Genomic DNA, 17642 nt, shown 5'->3' with positions numbered 1-17642 from the left:
GAAAGATCTGACATCCTAAGAAACCACCCATGACAAGGATGCAAGTAGAGTAAGACAGAGTCGGGATGGGCAGCAGTGGTTAAGAAAAAAGGAAAATAAGTGGCATGCAAAAACACCTCATTAGAAAAATGAAACTAAGGAGCTAACTGCCCATTACCTGGAAACAAGAGAGCCAAATAAGAAAAGTACATGTTCATTAAGAGAAACCACTATATTGTCTATAAAACTTTATTAAAATTGCAATTACTTACAAAATTGTACAATAAAAATGAAAAAATATATAATAATAAGACACTTATTTTTTCTTACAGAAAAGAGTGAAAATGAGACTCATGGCAAAAAGCCATCCCTGATCATTTTGTTCCTTTCAAACACCCATGAACATTTATTTTAAATATAAATGACAAATCCTTTTAAATAACAGCTATTACCCACAGGCTTAAAACTTACCCATGAATTCATTACCCCTACTATTTTGCCATCAATTCTAGAAACATGGGCAACTGAGACAATCGCAGGCTGTAACATTTCTACCACATTATGAGCTACCTGTTACCACGTAAGAATGTTGCCCATGCTGTAGGAAAGTCCAAAGAAGGTGATTTCACCATTTTCAAGTTATTGTCAAGAAATGTGAAGAGGAAAATGACACACATGAATGGGAGGTGTGGGAGCCAAAAGTCCCAAAGTTGGGGCTGTGTATCATTCATCCCCATCTCCACTAAAGCTGTGTGTTGATGTTGGTGTCGATCTGCTAAATTTGTTCTACTCAGACTCTGGCTCCCATCACTTAAGGCACCAAACACCCTTTTTAAGGTAGTAACCATTTAGAATCCAAGTCAACAGCAACTGAATTCATAAGCTAAGTTATCAAGAGACACCAGTGGATCACCACAATTGCATAGGCTTTCCTAAAAAAAAAAAAAATTCCTGCTACATCACAATATAAACAAAAGGTATTACGTGCATCTGCCTTGTACAAAGGCTATTTCACTTATTACTCGGTTTCAGTGCCTATGCAACATAATGCATAATAAATCTGTTAAACTGTCCTCTCCTCAAGTCAGATAAAATTCTTGGCATTTCACTACAGGTTGTTACCTCACATCCGGCCTCAGTCTAGAGGAATACTTTAGTAATAGTTTCCTTTCCTCCTATCTCAGTTTTCAGTACTCAGTTCACAGAAGTTGTGAGTACACAGCTAGAACCATTTTTTAGTGGGTATCCATCTGAGCCATCTTTTTTTCTGGAATAACAAAAAGATTGAGAGCATTGCATAATTTATTTCCAAGCCACTTGTGGATATCAGGGCCTGGGGGTACTATCTGGCCTACTTGGGTCCTTTCATGCATCAAATTTATATCAGATGTGCCAATGGGAACTGGGTTGAAGGAAACACAGTCAATGATGAAAGGGCTAGGCCCTTGAATGGGTTGTATTAGCACAAAATAGAACATTGGGACCTAAAGACTATCATCAGCAAAATCTCCCTTTATAACAGACATAAAAATCATGAATCTGGAGGGAAAAATAAACTAGTTTTGGTAGGAGAAAGTGGCTGATAAGAATTTATTATTAGAAGATATCAAAGTTACTAAATTTTCCTTATTTGATCATTGTTTCCCTTGGTCTCAGGAAAGCAATCTGAGTGGGAAAATGAAGGGGAATGTTTTAGGCCAGCTGGCTCCTGTGTTCCCATTAATGAGAGTCATGCTCTACACAAGTTGGTCAGACTGATTAGAGGCAATGGATTTCCAATACTGATGAGACCCTGAGCCCAAGGGCCAATGTACAGCTTGATATTTCCCTAGCAAGACGCCAACCTGGCAGCAGACACGGCTCCAGTGCCCAGCTCACTCCAGTTACCCTTCAATTCCTCTTGATGAGATTGGTCTGAGAGAAGGGACTGTGCTGAAACTGCAAGTGTAACTGCCAGAGGAAATTAAATGGGGGCTTCAAGTAGTGACTGAGCCAACAGACTAAGTGGCCAAGAGGGAGACAAGGGCAGCTTCCATAGAAGGCTCATGGAGTCGGGCAATCTCTGGGTACATGGAGACTCTGAAGCATCTGGGGCAGCGCCACATAAGCAGGCAGGCCAAGGACACACAGCACACCAGAGGTACCATCCTGCACTGTCTGCAAGTGGCTCTCATTGTCATCTCCACTGCCTACAGCTCAGTTCTCCAACTACCAGATGGGCAGCAATAAACTGAGTTTGATTTTATTCATCCCAAATTCAAACAGTGAAAAAACTGGTCTCGAGATGGAAATTATCCTTCATAAGGAGTTTACTAAACAGAAAAAAAGGAGACTTTCCTCACTTCGCTATGCTTTTTCACAGAAATAAAGGCCTAAGTCAGAAGTCACCCTGGAGGCAGGCTACCACTTCCCTAAGGAGCCATTTGGGGGATGGCACAAAGGTCTCTGGGAATCCTGAGACTACTTGTACAGCTGAGTTTTCAAACCAACTTACACTCAAATACATTAGGTCTTGCTTTCTGTAAACATGGCAAAAAGTAGTAAATCCCAGAGGTTAAACAGTTCTTTGTAGAGATAAAATTTTACCATGTGTATAATTTACAAAGGCATAAATGTTTCCCAATATAAAGCTCCTTTGCTGCAGCTTTATCAACAGCACCTGACCAAACACTGCTTATTTTTCACTTTCTACTGTAATATACCTATTTGCTGCCAACTGAGGTAGTTGTCACTTTAGGACAGTTTAAAGCTGTGGGAAACACTGGTGGAAATAATCAACTGCTCATTGAAGGGGAGCCTCATAGCTGACATTTTGAAAGTTAGCAATGCAGCCCAAGGCCTTTCAAAATTATTTGCTACATGGCCTATCTGAAGGAGTCATTACAGCTTTTTAAAAAATCATCTGCCCTCTCCATGATCATGGTGAGCCAGGAAATCTGATGTTGTGCTCTTGCTGTCAGTGACTATCTTCCTGGCTAGAGCCAATTATAGCCTTTTCCAAGGTACGAAGGTGAAGATCACAAATAGAACCACGCAAAGGGCAGAGACTTGGGAATCTGCTCCCTCATAAATGTCACTGCTGGTTTATAGGGTACTTTCCAATGGCAAAAGAATGTGAAACTAATGCCATCTTAACAAAAGGCAGCATGAATCTCTGGTCAGAAATGGAACTGCAAAGAAGTTCATGGAAAATGTCTACTCCTGAGGGCTAAATGAACAACCAGAGGCACAAAGGTTGCCTGGAGGGCTATTTCCTGGCATGCAAACTGGCACTGACAGCTACTCACTTATATGTTGTACTGAAGATTTCACAGATAGTTTTAAGGCTTCTAATTAGCCTAATGTCATGGGGACAAGTTTAAGTGGTAAGGAAAGGCCAAAAGGAACAGGTAGAGTGGGTAGATAAAGGAAGGGAAATGAAGAGGAAACAGGTTCCTGATTCCACAGCAACTCAAGACATATGACCCACTGACAAGAAAATGGAGAACCAGTAAAAAGCACTTACATTCCCTAAATAAGATCACTCCTAACTAGAAGGAATTATGCTATAAACCAGGGGAGAATGTCAGCAACAAAACAAACTCTGACATGTACATACTTCAAAGGTGAGAGGATAGACTCTTATTGAAAGGGCAAAGGGGACAGAGATGAATGGGACAGGAAGAACACAAATGTATTTTTGAGATGGAATTAAAAGTTGAATATGATCAAAAGTTCAAAGACCTCCCCTACAGAAGAGACTATAGGCCTGTTTCTACTTAAAGCATCATATGTTTAAGAACTAATTCAAAGCTCAACACAACAGCTTCTGGGGCTTTAATGAATAATATACATTAATAAACACTCAAGGCCTATGGAGCTGGGCACTCTGGAGCACTTGCCAGTTCTGGAACAGGGATTTGTGACATTTTAAAAACATATGTATTTAAAAAACAAGACAGGCAAAAATCTACTTCCCTCTTAAAAGAGTTAAAATAAGAATTATTCTAAAGTCACTGAAATAAAAACAGAAGTGAAGGAGGCTCAGATTTGCATATTTCTCTCTAGAAGACACAGACAATAGTCTGAAAGCATTACTACACACGAAACAGTCTCCCTTCTGAGTGTCAGCCACAATGGCAGAAATGCCACGACTGAATTAATGTTCAAAGGGGGGGATGGAATGCTATGCTAGCTGTAGCCATCCTGGAAACATAAGGTGGGGCCAAGAGCATTGGCTACTTTTCCACTCTCCTTCATTGGGATCCCAGAGAGACCACCAAGCCCATTTACAGAGAGAAGCCTACCTCGGTTTCTAATTTCAGCGAGAGAATTTCTGTACTGTCTCACCCTGTTTCAAAGAGCTGAGAAGCAATTGCATAGTACACACAACATGAACCATCAAGGTACCAAGCCAGTCCACATAAAAGTGACAGACCACAACCTAAGTCAGGAAGTTGTTCTGCTGTGTGACAGTGGGGTACCGAGAATCAGAGTCCTCCTCCTCAGAGGATGCTTCTTCAGAGAGTTCATCCTGGGCAATGATGCTTTCTAATCCATATTCCTGCTCGTGGACAGAGATCTCATTTGGTGTGAGGTGGGAAGAACCTTCCACAAAGTCAGCAAATCTGGAAAACAGAAGATAATACTGGTAAGAAGCTACCTTCTGTCCTTTCTAGTTTTCTTTCAAAAGAAGAACAAACTGAAATCCTTGGTATGCTCACAACTCAAATTATGTCGAGTCTAGCCAACATCCTTGTCCTGACTGTGGTAGGTAGTAGACTAGCAAGAAATAAGGAGAAAAGGAAAGCTGGGATCATAGGCTGACATCCTTTGTAGCCCCATCCTGCTTAATAAGCATAGCTTCTCCTTTTTAGTTATGAAAGTACTAAGGTTCCTTTAGTCATCTGAAATCCTGATAAGAGAAGCTTAAGGGGCATTACACACCTATTCATGTTTATGGCACTGTAAACCTTATGCCATCACGATTCCAAACTGAAGTTTCACATACTCATTAGTATACAAGCTCCAGAATAAAAAGGAACACACCCACCACTAAAAAGTACAAAAACCCACAGTACTCAGAAAGCAATGCAAAACTATCAGAGGGGAAACTTAATATAGTCCTGGAGTCTTCTCATCCAATACTACAATTAAAGGTAGAGTAGACAGCGCCTTGAGGAACCAGAAAATAGGCTACTGCTTCACACATGATGCTATACGTACCTTTCTCTTGACTACACCTTGATGAATGGGAAAAGAAATCCCCAAATACAAAGTGATTATCTAGAGGTATGATCTCTGTTAAAACTCAAGGTCATAGTTACTCTGACAGGTGCTTGGCATATCTGGCCAAGAGTTTACCTCTTTGGAGACTGGATTCGAGTAACAGTCTTCCAAGCAGAGCAGTCTGGGCTGTTACAATATTCTCGAAGCTCTGCTAAAGCCTTTCGGGTCTCCACCTCTCCTTGTACCCGATATTCTTCTTCTGTCAGGAGACGAGGGGGGACAGTCTTTTCTGTTGCCTTACACACCTTTCTGTGCTCACCAAAATAACATCATGAATCATTAATCAGTAATCTATAACCACCCTTACCTCCAGTTCCCTTCTGTGGACCAAGCAAACTGCAGAGAGCCTGAACATTAAGAGTCATCATTCCTACCTTTCTTCTATAGACATCTTTGGTTATAATGTTTCTTAAGACTATGAGTGATAGCTCAGAGCGATAATACAAAGGTGAATAAATTCACTTATTTCTCAATAATGATAGAAAAAATATTTATTTTCCAATAAATAGAAAAATGACCAGAAAATGGTGGTATTAAGATTGTGGTCCATTAACATGGCTTTCCCAAACTGAAGGCGTCACCTTGACTACCTGTAATAGAACAGCCGCTGATAATTCCAGAACCTATGATCATCCCATATTCACTACGCAAGGCGGTGATGTGCTATGAATTACATCTGAGAATAAAATAAGACTAGCACTTCCAAGGCAATCTGAGAGCCAATGTGAAAAATCTGATGCAGGCAGCCTGAGAAGGCATTATGGCATAAGTGATGTGCTTTGCACCACCTAGTGGTGACAGGGACACATGACACTTTATTGGATGCTTTTATGCAAAATGAGTAGAATGAAATTATAAAAATGCCTACGGAGAGTCTAAAAAGAAAGACTTGGAAGGAACAAAAAAAGAATCATAATACCATCAATTTTCATTAACAAAGAGGCTTCCAGATCAACACTACTGTATTTTTTCACTGTTAACTGCATCCCGCATTGTTTCAATACAAAGTTACACTGCCTTTCAGTTACCTGTAGGTGATGTAGAGCCACTGAATAGGGTGCTCCAGGTTCTTAGCACACAGAGCCGTGATGACAATGGCAAGAGCAGTGTGTGGTATCTGGATACCAGAATACATGAAACACAGGCCCATCAGCTGCAAGGTCCAGGTCAGCAGGCTGATGCTTCGTTCATTCTCCAGAGGCCCATACTTGTAACAGACTGCAAAACTCACAAAGCCAACTGTGAGGACATAGCCTATGAGAAGAATTATCAGGAGACATTCTTTTTCATCCATAACAGGTAACAGTGATTTGGGGAGAGAGGCAGCAGTGAATTTACTATATGGCATCTATTGAATCAGGAAAATGGACTAGATATTTACTGAATTATTCATACTTTTCTCATTATTTACATATATTTATCTAAGTACCTATTCTTTCTGGTGTCCCAAATTTGTTTCGGATGGAAGACTGAAATATGTTGAGCCATTCGAAAACAGTCTGCTTTTAAAAAGCCTAATAAATGAAAATCCGTATTAATTACCCCTCAAAGAGCAGATTAAGGGTTACTCTGTATAACCAAAGAATTCTTCCTTTATAGATAAGATTCATGTAGACTCCGTTACCTCTTATGGTCTCCAAGTGTATCTAAAATATGAGTATATTAATAAGGTCAACTTACAACTTTTCAGAAAGATGTGTATTGTGTAAAAAGAGATATACTTATAAACACCAACAATTAAAACCTCTCTAGTGGCTTCATTTAATTTAAGAGGTGACAACTGTAGAGGGTTTAGAAATAAGTGAAGAACCATGATTCTTAAAAGTTAATAAATGGAGTGATTATTAAACTCCTATGAGCAGGCAACATCTCTTCATGACCAAATTAACTAAAGAGCCTAGATATATATAAGGAAAAGCAAAACCAACACTTACTTAAAAGATACTGCCAGTAACACCTCCAGATCTCTTGTAAATTTTTTAAAATGAGTTGAATGAGGTACAGAGAAAAGGACCAGCCTCCCACTAGGATGATGTAAATGGGACTTTTCTAAGACAGAGAAGTGACAGTAGAAAGTCACAACAGGCTTTCCATACATAAAAGAAGCAAAATGGAACTACAATCTACAGAAAAAATTCAACCTACCAAAAATGAACAAAATACACATCTCTTAAAAAGACATCCTTTATATTTAAAATGGAACAGTCTGCCAAGAACACTGGGAAAATGAGATATTAAAGAACTTAAAAGCCTATCTATGTAAGTTGCAAACAGCAGGAAGACTTTAATCTCCCACTGTGCACAGGATTTTAAATAAAAAGGGAGAATTTGTATGTAATCAGGCTCTAAACTTCATCATGGAAAGTACCTTTCTGAATCAGGTGCACTGACTTATTTTCAGTGCTCTAAGATTATCCAAGAAAATTGTCCTTCAACTATCCAAGCTCATCATAACTGTATCTGGGGATTCTGCAACTTACCTTGGGCATAAACTTGGACAGTACAAAAATGACGATCAGTAAAGAGGCTATAATTCCCACACTCATCCCAGTGGAATAGTAGAAGATGTGGCTTCTGCATAGAGAAAATTTAGTTCATGACTATGTGTGTATTCTTCATACATGGCATTGTTCAATGTAGGACAACTATCCCAGCCAAAAGAAAAAAAGGCAAAATTTTAGAGCAGGTATTTGCCAAAACTTGAGGTCAGAAAACTGGAGAAACTCGTGCAATATAGTTGCTGGCAGATTATGAGGATAAGAATCAATGAGGTCCCATCAAGTATATACCAATAAACCTGTTTAGTCTCCTACTCCCATCCCCAGCACCTCTCCCAACACAATTTTTAATAAAGAATCTTTCTTCTGAGGAACTGCACAGTTTCTCTGGGGAGAAGGGCAAGAACACTGCCCAGCTGAGACTTGGAAACTGGGAATTAATTCACTGCCCAGATGGATAAACCACAGGGCCTAGAACAGAGCTCCTACTCTTATCCCAGGCCCTTTCTACCAGACATTGCTTCCTCACTGTGAGTTTCTCCTGGGATTCCCCCAAATAAGGAATAACTTTAACCAACCTCACTCCAACCCAGCTGCAAACTCCAACTGTCAAGCTCTCATTCACTATATCACAAATATTCTTTTCACTGGGACATAGTATTGCTCTACCTCTATTCAATGTTTGGTTATTCACATGCTCTCTTCACATTTGTGCATGTCAGGTTCACCCACCCCAACTAGTAGATCCCTAAAGGCAGGGATGACTAAGTAGTAATGTTTGAGTCTTTACTGCTGAATGGCATAAGACTCACTAACACATGGCCCTGGAAAAATGAGGGCTTAACTCATTCTAATGGTGGGAAGGACGGTGATGTATTGGCTAAATCCCATCACATGATGAGTCAATCAAATGGGGGAATTTCATCATTGCAAATCTTATCCAATACAAGAAAAAAGCAAAAATCCTAACACATATTAAAATATTTTCTTAAATTATCCAAGCAAGCAATGGCCTCACTGTAAAGGTCTTGGAAAGGGGAATGGCAGCACTTAAAGTCTTTATGATAAAAGTCAAGCAGGGTGAGTCTGAGTCTTGTCATTCCATACTCTAGCACTGGAACCTACCTGCTCAGCAAGTCTCCACAAAAAAAAAGCATAAGTCCAAGGAGGAAAATGAGGAAGAGTCTGGGGTCAAATCCTGAAATAAAAAAAGATTTCTTTTTAATAGGGAACCAAACAGTTTAAGGCATTATAGAATAAAAGGCAATGTTGGCATTATTGGTCAGCTAATAAAACAAATGCAAATGGTCCACCTAAACAGCATTATAAATTCCACACAAAGCCTGGGCACCCTTCCACAGAAAAAGTATAATTAGGTCTCTGTCTACCCTGTGCTTTCCTAAGGTCTTAGTTTTGTTTGGCTACCTATGCCAAGACTAAAGCAGCTAAGCTTTGCTGTGGACAGAGCCAGGCGCAAGGCCATCATCACTTCATGTGGTCTCCCACAAGGGGTCTCCACAACTTAGTCACTCACAGACTCCGACACAGCAGCTCTGCCTAGACTTTGGGTCAGCACCCTGTTTTATCTAACTGGCGGCTTTTCTTGCCCAACAACACCACCGACTTTCCTTCACTACACAAGCACTGTGTTGGAAAAGCCTACACTCAAACACATCTCTCCCAGGACCAGGGTGCCCAAGCAGAGGCCCTTTAGTGGCATACCAGATGCTCCCACGGCTTTCACATTTGAGAACTCTGAGTTTAGGAGAGGTCTACAAACAAAACAGGAGCAAGAGGAGTCAGTATGGTAAAAGCGACACCAAAAAGTGGCATATAACCTTAGACCAGTGGAACTCTTAAGGCAATTAGAAGGTTGCAACCTATTTCGTAGCAAAACCCAGGCATGTTTCTACTACTCACAACATCCCAGGAACCTGGGTAGTAACCAAGAAGAGACCAGAAGTCAGAAAGAATTCAACAGGATAATAATCCACCTATTCTGTAATACTCTCTCACCCAAATTCAAAAAATTTCACCCAGTTCCACTGAATAATCCTTAAACCACAGTGATCTTCATATTTTTTTATTTATGGTTCTACAAAAAATTTTGAAAAACATTTTAAATAAAACAATTGTTTTTCATGCCCTCAAATGTAGGCCTGTATATTTCAGGACATCTGTATTTGTGCAGAAGTGCCTGGGAGGCAGGAATACAGCTGTCTTACTCTGAAGAATACTAGGCATATCAGCTCAGGTTCATTGGAAGTATTAGGAATGTAAGTCTACACAATTCTAGGCTGAAAGGGTTTTATGGGGGTGGGGTCTCTGAACCGTCTGGAGCAATAGTGTAGTCAGGTTATAATCAGAACCAAAAGGGGGCTTTTCTAGACTGATGTCTGTTTCACAAATTATAACCTCCAAAGCTCAGTCCCCTCTCACTATAGAATCCATCAGAAAAATAGGTTAAGACTTACTCCGGGTCACAGTGACACTGTATTTGGTGTCTTCCTCTATAATCTCAATTTTGAGGCAGGTTTCTGTGCTGTACAGACCCACATTAACATATGTGTCATTCAATTTCTCTTTTAAAAAAGAGGAAAAAAAGTTCCAGATACTAAACTGCTCTAGCTCCTTCAGTTTATCCTCATTCTCCACCTGGGTGACTCGTACCAGTTTGGAACTATTTACTCGGATCTGTAACACAAGTAAAATTGGGATGAGAAAGAAGGAAGTAGGAATTTACAATTTTACAAATACAATTAAGAAATAATAAACTTTAGAACAAATAGCTAAATCAGTTTTGATGTCAGTTTTCCATAAGGCTTATAAGAAAGATAGAAATGCAGTGGCTAAAATATAATTGTGCAAATAACATTGCACATGGTAGAAAGATGCAGCTTTTTAAAATGTCTTGTTGGTAGCATTATCTGGATCTACTATTAGGCCAGAACACAGGGGGAAGAAAAGACTTCCAAGCTAAAAGAATTACCAGTACAGCTATTTACAACAGATCATACAAAGCAAGGGTCTAAAACATTAGGAATATTGCCAGTCATGAAAAGCCCCAGAAAACTGAAAGGTTCCCATAATGACAAGCTGAGAAGTTCAACCCTTTGTCACAAATCACTAATTATGGTAAATGTTAGTTATAATGTGCCCCAGACGGAATATGATCTTTTACATCAGATAATAAAAAAAAGAGAATCAAAAAAATTTTCATGTAAACAATACCCTTATCAGTAAGTATGCTTGTGGCAGCAACAGGATTTCCAAAAGAACTCATTTTGTGCAATCATTATTACAGCCAGAAACTTGCTTGCCAGGAGGCTTAACATTGTTAAGAAATAAATGAGACCAAAGTCATTCTATTAAGGGAAAACTTCAGCTCAGAGGGTTTATGAAACAAGTCATAGAGAATTAAAATAGAATAGGAGCAGCAAGGCAAAAGAGCTTACATCCTGGCTGGCACGCAATAGTTTCCAGCCCAAAGAAGGCATAAGCCCTCTAAACAGAGAGAGGGGTGTGTGCGCAAGTGTATGTAAAAGGAGAAAGGGAAAGAAGGAAGCAGTTTCTTTGGGAAAAGGAGGAAGTTTCCCTCAGGGTCAAGTATTACAAGCTACTTATGGAAACAGAGAGGAAAACAAAGTAGGCATAAATACTTCCTGACAAAACACAACTCAGGATATCAACTGTAACTAGGTTGTTAACAGGACGTGTGTGCGTGAGAAAAAAATGTCAAAGTACTCAGTCATCACAGACAGATATTCATAGAAGCTGCCCCTGCCAGAAGCCTCCAAGTTATTACCTGTATCCGTGTCCATACATCATACCACTTTGGGATAAGTACATTTTTATAACAGAACTGCTGACTGGTCTCCATAAAATAAACTCGGGACTCCTGAAGCATGACCACGTTTACATCAACTCCAGCTTTATGCAAAGAAAGGAAACAAGAATTAAGTATAGCAGAACACACTAATAACTATAATTCACTTCATAAAAAGAATTAAACTGATTACTTTCTTACTTGGGGTTAAAATGTCAGTGTCTGAGAAACAATAAGAAAAACTGAGGTGAGGGAAGAAATACTACAGTCTTACTTCTGTCAAATTTAATTATTTCAATATTACAAATAATCACTAACCCAAAATAAGTACTAATAAAATCTACTATTGAGGGTTTAGTAAGACAGTATGCTACCTCATTTAACCCTCCTGACAACGCTCAGCTAAGCAGCCTCATAATCCCTATTTCACGAACGAGGGAATGATGTTTAAGTAATTCGCCCAAAGTCATACAGCTAGCAAAGAACTTACCTGAGGCTCACACACATATTTTTTCCCTTTAAAAAAGCATAGCTAGAGTACCATTTGCTGATTTTCTCTATGTCTTTCCTGAGTCGGACGAACAGAATTGGCAGCAGTTTTGTATATACAGTACTTAAGTAAATACTAAAGACTGCAAAGTTGTTTTTTCCAGCTTTTTTTTTCATTTCAAGTTTTAAGAACAGTTAATGAATATATGCAATCCCTTTGATTCTTACCAATATATAAGATTCTCCTTCAGAAATTTGTATTCAATCTCAGCTAATTCAAGCTTAAAAGTGACCACTCTCCTACCTTCCCACCCGTTTGCACAAGCTGACTTCCTTACCACAAAACTTCCTTCAGTAACTTCCTTAAGTAACTTCCTTGAGTTCTATATTACACTTATCAACTTATTAAAAGCTACTCTAAGTGGAAATTTTAGTTATTACTCTTGGTCTTAGTACAAAGGTAGGTAGATTGAAATAAAATAAAAAACAAAAACAAAACTACAAAAACTTCAACCAAACTTAGAAAGCCAAAGTTACATACACATAAACGAAGGCAACGATACCCACCAGTCCTTTTAAGATGAAGATACAACTAATTTTGAAGTTAAATTCCGTCTTAAACCCAAATTTAAGAGCAAAAACTATAAAACACTTAGAAGAAAACATAGGTGTAAACTTCTATAACCTTGGATTAGGTAATGGTTTCCAGATATGACAGAAAGGCATAAGCAACCAAAGGGAAAAAAAAATAGACAAGTTGGACTTCATAAAAAATATAAAACTTGTGTTTCAACAGATATTATAAAGAAAGTGAACAGATAACTCACAAAATGAAGGAAAACATTTGCAAATAATGTATCAGATAAAGGTCTAGTAACCAGAATATATAAAGAACTACTGTAACTCAACAATAAAAAGAGAAATAACCCAACTATAAAAATAGACGAAGGATTTGAATAAACATTTCCCCAGAGAAAATACACAAATGGCCAATAAACACATGAAAACATGTTCAACATCATAAGTCATTAAAGAAATGAAATACTTCATACTCATCAGGATGGCTATATTCAAAATGAGAACAATAGCAAATGTTGACATGGATGTGGAAAAACTGGGAGCCTCATACATTGCTGATGGAAATGTAAAATGGTGCAGCCTCTTGGGAAAACAATTTGGTAATTCCTCAAAGAGTTAAACAGAGTGAGCAAATGACCCGGTATTTCCACTCCTACGTATATACACAAAAGAATTGAAAACATATAGTCACACAAAAACTTGTACATGAATGTTCATAGCAGCAATATTCAGAATAACCAAAAAGTGGAAATAACCCAAAAGTTCATCAACTGAGGAAGGGATAAACAAAATGTAGCATATCCATATGATGGAGTATTAGTCATAAAAAAGTACTGTCACATATTACAACATGGATGAACCATGAATATATTATTCTGAATGAAGAAAGCCAGACCAAAAATGCTGTATTTTGAATGATTCCATTGACACGAAATGTCCAGAATAGGAAAAGTTGTCCAAGAAAGCTTTCCTTCCCTCTCTTAGGATCCCTGGGCTCGGTCTGAAAATTTAACTGACAGAAACAGATTAACAGGAGAAAAGCATACAAATCTGTTTAATATGAGTTTTACATGACACAAAAGCCTTCATAAGGAAATGAAGAATAGTTAGACCTTTGTACTTTTATGCTAGGTTTGGTGAAGAGGGGACAGTTATGGAGGAATATGGTAGCGTAAGGCGTATGACATAATTGTAGTAAACTGTGGGCAACTGAATAAGGCCTGTTTGTTCACATTCCTGTCTGGGCCCCTAGTCTTCAGAAATAAGGATGTTCCAAGTATAGGGAAGGCACCTCTCATACAATGGCCTATTGCAAGGAAGAAGGGCAAGGTACAAAGGGAATGGGGGGCTGGTCAGAATGACATTCCTAGTTCTGTTTTCTCAAACTCCTTCAGCTTAAAATATCCAATATGCTAAGGTGCCATATTTTGAGAAACATCAGTTTCTCAGTAGGGTTTATTCTAATAGTAATCTAGATCTCTCCTAACTTACGTTTCATAAAATGAAACCTTTTCAAAATCCTGTTGACATCTGTCCCATTAGCAAGCCCACAAATATACTGAAAAAATACCCACTCGCAAATATGGCTCAAGAGTTTATTTTCTTCCAGAGAGTGTAAGAAAGTAAGGTTATGAGAAGGTTAAAACAATATATTTACAAATTCATTGAAGTCTGCAAAAACATTGGGATTGAAAAAAAAAGATGTTGAACAAGAACCTATCACTTCCTTAAAATAAGAGCCCATCATCTATTTACAAAGTCCCAAGTAAAAACATATACATGTCAAAAAAAAAAAAGATTCACACTTATTACCTCTCACAGCACCAATATAACAGTATACCTTTTTAAGCCCATTATTATATTTCAGGGGGTAGTAAGATACAAATAATGTGTCAATGGCACAGGCCATTTGAAAAATTAGTGTCAAGAAAAGGCATCATTATTTTTAAAGTAACTTTAAAATTCTGATGCCATTTTCCGAAAGCAGTAAAATTGTTTTATAATAAGCAACATCTTTTAAAATCTAGTTCTTCCTTTCCCCAAGTTCTACACCATTCAAGGGAAAGAATTTTAATTAAGATGAGTACATAAATAAATAAACCTCTTTAACAGAAATCTCCTATGGAAATCAGCACCTTGGCTAGCCACATATTTGGAAATTCACTAGGAAGGAAAATATATCAGTTCAGCCCAAGGACATAATCTGTGGAAACAATCACCACTCCAGCTGTAGCTTAATTTGTTAGAAACACAAAACTAAATCAAATTACCTTAAACATAAACAAGTTATCGAAATGCTCACGTTAGAAAGTCATGAAAAACAACCTCTTCTAATTCTTAAATAGCCTCTATTCATTTGTCAAGAGGTAATCAGTCCATCCTTAAAAGCCTCCTTAAAAATTAGTATCTTAACTCAGTGGACTTAGCAAAGGATTATTAAAGGGATGCTGGAACAACTGTTACTTGGAAAATAAAATCTATCTAGATTCTCACCTCACACCAAATGCTAACATTAATTATAGATTAAAAAATAAAATGAAAAAAAATTAAATGTACCACAAAAAATATATACCGATTTTGAAGAGAGGTCTTTAAATCTAAAGAAAATCAAGTGACCACAATGCAAATCTTCTATTTAAAAAGATAAAAGGGGGCTCTGCATAAATAGATTATAAACATATATCCTTAAATAATCATACAAATTGATTTTAACAGCACACAAAAATTTCAGTAATGATCACAATAGGCCAAGAACAAAGACACACTCACTCACACACACGCCAAAAAATTTAAAAGTCTAAACAGAAAATTAAATAATTAATAAACAGCTGAAAGATGCTCCCTCATAAGTTATGCAAGAAATGCAAAGTAAATCAAGATACCACCTTTCAATCTATCAAATTAGCAAAGATGTTAGTCTGGAATATCTGATGCTGGCAAGGATATGGGTCACAAGCATATATTGCTGAGTGATATAAACTGACACATTTTCAGGAAAATATTTTAGCAAGATATTTCAAGAGTCTTAAATATGTTAGCTTTTGATCTAAAAAGTCCATTTCTGAGGATCTAGCCTAAGAAAAAGCCCAAATGAAATAAAAAAAGGATACACAGATGTTCAGTGTTATCTATAACAATGAAAAACTAGAAACACCACAAATATCCAACCAAATGTTTAATTTAGAAACATTAAATGGTCTGTTGAAAAAATAGAATACAAGTAAAATTAACATTTATGAAGAATTATAATGATATAGGACAATGCTTATGCTACAAAACCAAATGAAAAACTATCTCTGGTAAAAACTGGTGACCTCCAGGAAAGAGAACTGGATTGCTGAAAGGCATATGAATATATTATCAACCCAAAAGACTCTCTAATTAAGACCACGTGGAAAAAGAACACAAGAAACTGTGCTAAAATGGATTGCCTCTGGTGAATAAACACTAAGGGCTTTTCCCTACTTCTTTATACTTAATTGTATTTACCAAATAGTCTAAAATAAACTCATTTTACAATCAAATTTTTTTCAAAACCTTGCAGTGAAAAAGAATTCCCTACCTTTTGAAGTACTTGCTCCATTCTATCTCTAGGTACCCTTTAGAAAGTTCTTCTCTATTACCTGATTGTCTTTGTAGCTGCCACCCACACCATCAGGCCACAAAGAACAAATACCATCCCCTGAGTTTTATCCTTCTCCAAGCAAGTCCCTGTTCCTCTCATTAGACTGCTGACTGAGCGCTAAGTATGTAGAAACATTTTTTGCATATATTTTATTTCACCCCTACAATCCACAGCCCCATTTTTTAAGTTAACCATCTAGCCCAGGTTCACTCAGATCATAAACCCTTCAAATGTTACTCTGGGCCCTACCTCTGGAAAAGTACTTTCCTGGATATGTACTCCCTTCTCCCTAAAACAACCATTTCAGAAGGACCGTACACTATGCAACGAGACCTATGGATCCTGGCACCTGCTGCAGCTAAGGATAAACATGAGTGACTGCATGACGTGGACAGCAAACCAACAGAATACGAGAGCATGTGTTTACAAATCCCGTTATCCTTAACCCCGTGAACTTCAACTCTCTCCGGTGAAAGCTTAGAAACCTCACTTATTTTTCTGTCGTGCATTTAGCAAAGTTGAAGGTGGCGTTTTATAAATATACTCTAGGTTTTCTGGATTCAAGTGGAAAAGAAAAAGTTTCATCCCAGGCCAAAGCCAAATTATCTAGCAGTTATCAATTTGCTTGAAGAATGAATAAATTTCCAAAAGAAACCTACTCGGTGCTGAATGGTGTTTTTATCTTTTTTGGAAACGGGCATTTAACAGCTCCAGGTCCATTCTCTGGGGCCGGAAAGGGCCAGGATCTTACAAAGGGTAGAAAACATCACCTAGAGATGCTGCATTTCACTGAACTTACAATGATGTGTTCAGCACCCGTTCCCTGAGTCCTAACAGAACATACGCTCAGAAGGTGCTGCTAATTTGCCTCATGAATGGGATGCTCCCTTTCCACTGCCAGCTCTGCCTGCCCGAAGTGTGCCTCGGGTTTCCTTCCTCTTAACCAGGAGAGTCAAGAAAGCCAGAACAGTACGACGCAGCCCCAGGACCGCTTCTCAACCAGTCCGGGCCTCTCTTCCTGCCTCAGCTAGAGGCTCCAGGCTCCCCACGCGCTCTGGGAAGCTCCCGGAGGCTGCCCCAGGGCCCTGACCCCTCAGCGCTGAAGCCCACTCCCCGGCGACGAAGCTTCTTCCTCCGCACTAGGCCCGAGTCCCTCGGCTGAGTTAGCGGCCCGCGCGCCCTGGGGGCAGTCCTGCTTTTCTAAATATAACCCCCTCGGCACCCGCCCCTTGGCAGCTGCTGCCCGGCGATACCTGAGCAGACCAAGCAGCCGGAGAAGATGAGGAGAAGCCGCATTGCCCCACCACCCCCAGACCCCCAGACCCAGGGCCCGACAACAACTGCCGGTGACACCGCCACTTTCATTCCTCCCGCCATG

General features: G+C 38.8%; 2 protein-coding genes across 2 annotated transcripts in view; both read right to left on the bottom strand.

Moving 5' to 3' along the window:
- MYO1A (myosin IA) overlaps positions 1-4581 on the bottom strand; it is a 27975-nt gene extending 23394 nt beyond the window's left edge. Inside the window, exon 1 of the mRNA XM_073213403.1 lies at positions 4443-4581. Coding sequence (XP_073069504.1) covers positions 4443-4491 — 49 coding nt within the window. The 5' untranslated portion in view covers positions 4492-4581. The remainder of the gene's footprint in view (positions 1-4442) is intronic.
- On the bottom strand, positions 213-17642 carry NEMP1 (nuclear envelope integral membrane protein 1). Its single transcript, XM_017643391.3, has 9 exons — positions 17518-17642; positions 11551-11675; positions 10220-10439; positions 8871-8943; positions 7728-7821; positions 7182-7296; positions 6276-6501; positions 5323-5496; positions 213-4586 (listed from the first exon to the last, which is right to left on the bottom strand). Exons 1-9 carry the CDS (start codon positions 17639-17641, stop codon positions 4403-4405), a joined length of 1335 nt encoding a protein of 444 aa, XP_017498880.1. The 5' UTR covers position 17642; the 3' UTR covers positions 213-4402.

The sequence above is a fragment of the Manis javanica genome, chromosome 10 (genome assembly GCF_040802235.1).
Source record: "Manis javanica isolate MJ-LG chromosome 10, MJ_LKY, whole genome shotgun sequence".
In the NCBI taxonomy this organism is placed as follows: Eukaryota; Metazoa; Chordata; class Mammalia; order Pholidota; family Manidae; genus Manis; species Manis javanica.
Note: the sequence above shows the minus strand (reverse complement) of the source record. Positions and strands in the feature narration are given on the sequence as shown.

What these genes read in the sequence shown, in the direction of transcription:
- NEMP1 (XM_017643391.3), bottom strand. Translation starts at nt 17,641, where the DNA reads ATGGCGGGAGGAATGAAAGTGGCGGTGTCACCGGCAGTTGTTGTCGGG. An exon ending in TTACTGGCAGTATCTTTTAA is followed by an intron (nt 6,502 to 7,181) that starts GTAAGTGTTGGT and finishes TTCTTCTCATAG; the next exon opens with GCTATGTCCTCACAGTTGGC. An exon ending in TGGCTCTACATCACCTACAG is followed by an intron (nt 5,497 to 6,275) that starts GTAACTGAAAGG and finishes TGGTGAGCACAG; the next exon opens with AAAGGTGTGTAAGGCAACAG.